The sequence below is a fragment of the Buceros rhinoceros genome, unplaced genomic scaffold (assembly GCF_000710305.1).
Source record: "Buceros rhinoceros silvestris isolate BGI_N320 unplaced genomic scaffold, ASM71030v1 scaffold2792, whole genome shotgun sequence".
NCBI lineage: Eukaryota > Metazoa > Chordata > Aves > Bucerotiformes > Bucerotidae > Buceros > Buceros rhinoceros.
The window spans coordinates 15,436-22,055 of record NW_010400472.1 but is presented as its reverse complement, the minus strand read 5'-3'; the positions used below and the strand labels follow the sequence as shown (position 1 = coordinate 22,055).

At 39.1% G+C, this 6,620-nt stretch overlaps 1 protein-coding gene across 1 annotated transcript; it reads left to right on the top strand.

Moving 5' to 3' along the window:
* The first annotated feature begins 1,025 nt into the window (after window positions 1-1,025).
* LOC104489667 (four and a half LIM domains protein 5-like) lies at window positions 1,026-4,915 on the top strand. The gene is made up of 3 exons (XM_010131858.1): window positions 1,026-1,195; window positions 3,293-3,479; window positions 4,679-4,915. Exons 1-3 carry the CDS (start codon window positions 1,037-1,039, stop codon window positions 4,828-4,830), a joined length of 498 nt encoding a protein of 165 aa, XP_010130160.1. The 5' UTR covers window positions 1,026-1,036; the 3' UTR covers window positions 4,831-4,915.
* The last annotated feature ends 1,705 nt before the right edge of the window (window positions 4,916-6,620 follow it).

Genomic DNA, 6,620 nt, shown 5'->3' with positions numbered 1-6,620 from the left:
ATGGCAGAGGTTGTAAATTGCTAAATTCTTTGTCATCAGCTTGCTAGCTCTGTGTTGAAAAGACCCAGTAGGCAAAGGCAGTGAAGCCAGCCTTCTGTCGCTGGGAGGAAGCTGCATACCTTTCATGTTTAAATACAGCCAGCAGTTTCCCTCTCCACCAACGCCACGCTCCAGGAAACAGGTATTGTGGGATTAATCTATTATATCAGCAATTCTCTTCTTCATGTTGGAAGGATGGTAAAACACCTGGCAACTCTCTTTGCAGTCTGATGCTACCAGCAGAGGAGGAAGTTATGAAGGAGAGTCACTGGAAAAATTGTTCTCGGATGTCTATGCGTATCTTAGACTTACGCACCTATGTTAAGGCGTGCAGGGCAGCTGTACACAGAGCTAGGAGCTCTGAGACTCCTCTGACAGACATTTAACTGAGTGGCTTTCTGTCCTTGTGCTGTATCAAAGTATCTAGCTAAACATGGTAATAAGAACTGTTGTTCTAAGATGGAAATGATGAACTATACGAAGAGGCAGGGTGGTGTGCTTTGTCTCAGAAAAGATATTTACTTTTAAAAAATTGCCAGCTTGAGATAATTAATGTGTTTGTAAGTGAAGGAGCCTTAGTTTAAGGCAGACAGAAGACAGGACATCAATAGATGTACTAAATATCTAACAAGAATGTTTTTAATTTATAGAAGTTCTGCACACCTGAACATTATCACTAAGTTGGGAGAAACTCTGAACAGCTGAAGCATACCACAGAGAAGTGACCCTAGAAGATTCACATAAGGACAGACTCCAAAAATCACAGCTTAGGCAATTTTGCACGACTTTTGCCAGGGGATCATATGGCACTGAACGTGCTCTTGAAATTTCAAGTACACACTTAGAAACTCTACTAAATTGAGGATAAGTGCTTTCTTGGTTAATCCAGTACTGAGATAGAAGATTAAAACAAGAGCGTTCTCAACACTGAAAACTTACGTTACATGGCTGTACCTGGGGGGATTGTTTGCTTTGGGTTTTCACAGGTTCCCGTAAAATGGAATTTAAGGGAAGTTCCTGGCATGAATCCTGTTTTGTTTGCCAGTATTGTCGGCAACCATTGGGAACAAAACCACTGATCACCAAGGACAACGAGAATTACTGTGTGCCCTGTTTTGAGAAGCAATTTGCTCACCATTGCTACTCTTGCAAAAAGGTAATTAAATGTACGGTGGAAAATTGCCCTAATGAGGCAATATTGTTCACAGCAGAAGGGGCTAGATCATGTAAACTGTCCAGTGAACTAGGAGTAAAAGCAGAGTCTTCCTTTTGGCATTGAACACCGAAAGCCAACTGCAACAGCGTCTGCTGTCCGCTCTAGTTAATATTAATCTAAGCCTGATTACATTTGAAGCGAACTTACTGACCAAAACAAATACTTTGGCGTTCTTCTGTTAATGATTGTGATTTTCAACAATTGTTGAATTTTTCACTGAAAGTTCTGCAAAACCCTTCTCTCCTGATAAACCCTGATTTTGCCTTGATAAACATGCCTCCCTTTCCCACATTTTTCAGATGTATTCACATGCAGAAGCCACATGATAAACTGAGCAAAGCATTGATAGTCTTGCCTTTTTTTTTTCTGAAAGTGTATCAAGCAATAATCAGATTAAGTAATTTTCACAATCAAGTATTATGACATTTTCCAGTTGTGATAATACTAGTCAAGAGTCCTGCTATTTCAATACATGATGCTTCCGCTAAGGGTACCAGAAAGCTTGATTTCAAAAGAGATTTTCTTTTCTCCCCTAAATACAAATAAATCAATTCATCCCTCCCTCAATGTCTCATGTTTTAGAACTGTCTCTTGTTGGTGAAAACACTGTTCTTTAGGGAAATGTTTTTAAGCTGCTTTTTATAGGAGAATTTAACTTATTCTTTAGTGTCTGTATCACTCTGGAAGCAGAAAAAAATTTTTTTTTCACTTCATCAAATAACTTTAAATTTCTGTAGTGATTTAAAGTTTCTCTGTAAACCTCTGTCTCTAACAAATACTTCTAATTCAGAAAAAATCTGCTGCTTGTTTTCTTCTTCAGTAGTTAAACTGTAGAAAGTACTTTTATATACCCCTATGTCTCTACATCTAGCCATTAATTTGCATTAAATGATCACATGGCAAATAAAGTAATTCAGCTCTATGTTTATTAGAGGCGTTGAGGTTAGCAGCAGTTATGTAAATAACCAGGATTTGCTTCTTAAGAGTTCTAGGAATGCAGAGAGTTCTCCAACACAATAGCTAAAACAATTTTACTACTTAAATTTACATCTATTCCCATAAATAAGAATTGAGCCCAATGAGATCAAGTTGCCAAACTGGAGTACTGATTTTTGTGCCAGATATTTTGTTATTTTAATGGAAAAGCAAATGTGAGTTAGAAGTAGCCCAGCACTGGAATGCTAAGGGGATCAGAAACTATTTAAAATTCTTACTGCCTGACGTCACCTGGTATTATTCTTCATTTCCCTGAAACTGCATTCCCCAGGGAAATTGGATGGTGCCACTATTTTTACTTAACTAAGTTTCTCCATCTTTTCTCCTGTTCCAGCTGCATTCATTCACTCACTCATTCATTCATTCACTGTCATGAATGTGACACTATCTTACAGCTCGTGTTTACCTCTGCAGAAATTTCTCGGTACAGTCTCTTACAGCTTCTGAGAAACCAGCTCTTTACCACAGATACAGAAGCCACAGGGCAACTGGAAATCCCCCTTTCAGAGATAACCAGTGGAGAGCTGTGAGCGAAGTGAAAGGCATGAGAAGTTTGATAACACTGATAAACACCATTTTTTCTTCTTCTGCCATGTAGATCTCCTTTTGTCTCACTTCTGCTTCTTTACTGTCTTCCTACTTAAATTAGTTTCAGTTGTGAGACAGCAAAGTCCCAGTTCCAGCTGGAGATCAGCCAACATCTCAGCATTGGTTCTCTCATCCACTGTCCATCACTGATAATTGCTCTTCTGAGAGCATGCCTGATATTAAGCCTTTCTCCACACGTATAACAGAAAAATTTCTTTAGAAGCTAACCTGTTTATTACAAACCATGAGGTTATCCTGTGATAGAAAAACAACAATAACAAACCAGTGGCATATTCAGCTCCTCTGCAGTTACTCAAATTGATGAATGTGACCACATTATCTTGTGCATATGGAAAAAGAGGAAACAAGTGGAAGGGTTTATGAAGGATTGAATAATCCTTCACGATTCACACCTTTGTTTTGTTGCTCTCTTCTTGTTTGTCAAAACACTAGGTAATAACTTCTGGGGGAGTGACCTACCATGACCAGCCTTGGCATAAAGAATGTTTTGTGTGTGCTGGGTGTAAAACCCAGCTGTCCGGACAAAGGTTTATTTCCAAAGATGAGTATCCATACTGCGTAGAATGTTTCAGCAAACTGTATGCTGAGAAGTGTGCTGCTTGCAGGAAACCTATTACAGGTGAGTCTCATCTTCTAGAGGGGACTAGACACTGAAGAACCATCAGTCTCTCTTAAAGCAGACCTTTCCATAAGAATATAGCATTAAAAATAACCCCATCATAATGAAAGACTGACGGAGTTAACTACTAGTGAGACACTCTCTCCACCATATGTAAGGTATGTTGCCGGGAAATACTGATCTCACCTGTTCCCTGACTGCTGAGGAGTTGTTTTATGTGGTAAAAGGAGTTCCTCTATTATTTAGTGCTTTCTGCACTAAAATTCACCTTAAGAATATAAGAAAAGGCACTTTTTGGATTTCCCAGGACAGCACATTCAAGTCCCTCACGACCGTAATTTCCTCAGCTTTGTTTTTGAATGTAAATGTGATCAAACTGGACACAAATTAACTGCTTGCTAGTAAGGCACACCTGTCAAATTAGAAAGCTGCCAAATACAACAAAACTCTATTGCATGCATCCTTGTTTCTTTAGATGATTTGTAATTAGACACATATGTCACTAGTCTGTGATAGTCAAAGTTTTCTGAGAGCATGTCCTGGTGTTCTGCGTTGTAATTCTGTTATGCGTGGACTCAACTGTTGAAAAGTACTGCCTCATTGTTACAGATACATTCTGCTTATGTAGGTGGTCAAAGAAAATGATAAATACCCAGTCATATGGGCATGATCTTACAAAAACAAAAACCCCAAACAAACCCAACAAAAAAACCCCCTGAAACTCCAAACCAAAAAAAACCCAAATATTTTATTTCAGATACTCATGCTAGGAACCCCATGATCCGGTAATTTCCGAAAGACTCCCTTTTGAAGAAGCTTGGGTGGAAATAATTAAATTTAACCCCAGTGTTGTATAGAAACTGTATGTATCAATACATGGCAAATAAATTTCATGAGAGTTTGTTGAGAAAGATCAGCAGACCTGAGTGACAATTCTGATAAACCCATTCTGTTCAGAGTTCATAATGGGATATGCAAACAAGCGACTTGTGACTTTGCTTAAAATATTCCTCACAGTATTTTATTTTAAAGTCTTTTTTTTTTTCAATTCAGCCAACAAAAGATATTTCAGGCTGTGGATATTTGTTCATTTGTGTGTTTGTAATACGAATGACAACCTGGTCACACATCAAAAAGCAGTCTGTTCCATTTCTGAACCATGGCCAGATTCACATCTTCTTTCTCATAATTTCTTTCAGCTCTTGGAGGTGCCAGATTTATCTCATTTGAAGAGCGCCAGTGGCACGGGGAATGCTTTAACTGTGCGAAGTGCTCTGTCTCACTGGTGGGCCAGGGGTTCCTCACTCGGCGGGATGATGTCCTTTGTCATGAATGTGCCTCTGCTCCATAGTTCTGTGGAGAGCTGTGCAGCTGCATTATTCTCACTCTGTAACCATGTACTACATTACTCTGCAGTAAGAAAACCATATAAAAGGCATAACAGTTATTTAGTCATTCAAGTAACTTTCCAACAGCAGTTTAATTCTCTCATAGTTCTCAACTGCTTACAAAAATTCTAAACAGCCCCACACTAGTTAAGAAAATAATTCAGAAAAGATCTGTATGTATTTTAAATCTAACTACAGTATGTTTCTGTTGTAACACACTGCACTCTGCTGTTAGAAGCTGAAAAATTTACTTTTCATCTCCCATGAACCAAGGAGGGTAGTGAAAAGTCTCTGTGTCATATGCCTCATGATGAGGCATTAACACAGCTTTAGAGATGCACACCTTGGTGGGGAAAGCTAGGCACATACATTTTTCTCTTGGATCATAACATTGATGAGAACAACTTGTAAATATCAACTTCCTCTATACTTCCGGCAAAAAAGCTGCTCCAAAAAGCAGGCAGGAAATGGAAGGAGGGAGCGCTTTTATACAGAGGGCCACTGAATCAGAGAAGCCCATTCCAGGGCCAGGTAAAGGGATAAAAGTGCATTTTTCCTCTCCTTACTGAGATTGCTCCTCAGAAACATAGTCTTCAGTCATCCAAAAAAATGGGTGATAGGTCTTTTCCTAAAAATAGTTAACCGTACTTAATTTTTCAGGTATAACCACTTTAGAACGTAAATAAACCTGTATTTTGAGCTACTGTGAGAGGTGCTGATTGCCCCAAATTGGGTAGTTCTGCTTTTCCCATAGTGTTGATTATTTCCCGTAGTTAATCTGCCTTAAGACTCTGCCTCCGTTGTCTTCATTAGACCTTAAAATATAGAGATAAAATATAAATTTTTATTAATAGGCACAAGAGCCAACTCATACTTGATCCTTGAATCTTGTACTTTTCCTCCCCTCAAAACCCATTTGCCAGCAATCAAAGCACTGTTAAAGGCCTTATCATTTCCACCGTGCTACGTCTTTGATTCACAGCCTAACACTATTCTTGTAAATGCCTGCTTGTCTACAGCAGACTATAGGCTCTTCAGAACCAATACCAGATACATTTTGCCATGTGCCATGTGCATTTGCTAATATCAAGTCATGAATTGTTGCTGTTGCAAGTAAGACAGTCCTTGCTTGTAGTACAAGGTATTAGTTTCCAGGGAGTTGTCTTTAAGGAGGTTGTATCTGCTTGCTGAGCTCCATCACTCAAGTGTCTATTATTAAAGGTCATATAAAGCTGAGCTACAAGCATTTCCCTTCTTCCTTCTTCCACGCTGTACATTAGCATGGCCTGATTCACGTTACAGTGTGTGCACTGGGCTGCTCTGAGCAGCGCAGGGATATTAAGAATGGCAGATTCCGCACCACTTGGCACTGCTTTAGTTCCTCTTCTTGCACGTCTTTAAGTTCTGCATTCTCATTCAGACTCTGACTTTAAGTGCATAGAGTTATTTGCCTGTCTCTGAGTGCGCTGTATTCATGCTGAAGAGAGCCACTACTTTAGGTAGAAAAGTGAAAAAAAGAAAAAGAAAAAACCAGAATATGTGTGCACAGCTAAGCCACAGGTGAACTGCAACGGCCTAAAATCAATACGGATAATGGCTGACCAATAAGTGCATAGTGGTCTCTTTCCAGTCAATAAAACATTGATCTTTTGCTCTACGTGGTGTTCATTTTTGATTTTCAGTTTCTTCTTTCACGGCAGCTTTTCCTGCTGTCTAGAATTCTATTACTTTATGTCTTCTCATTTTATTCCTG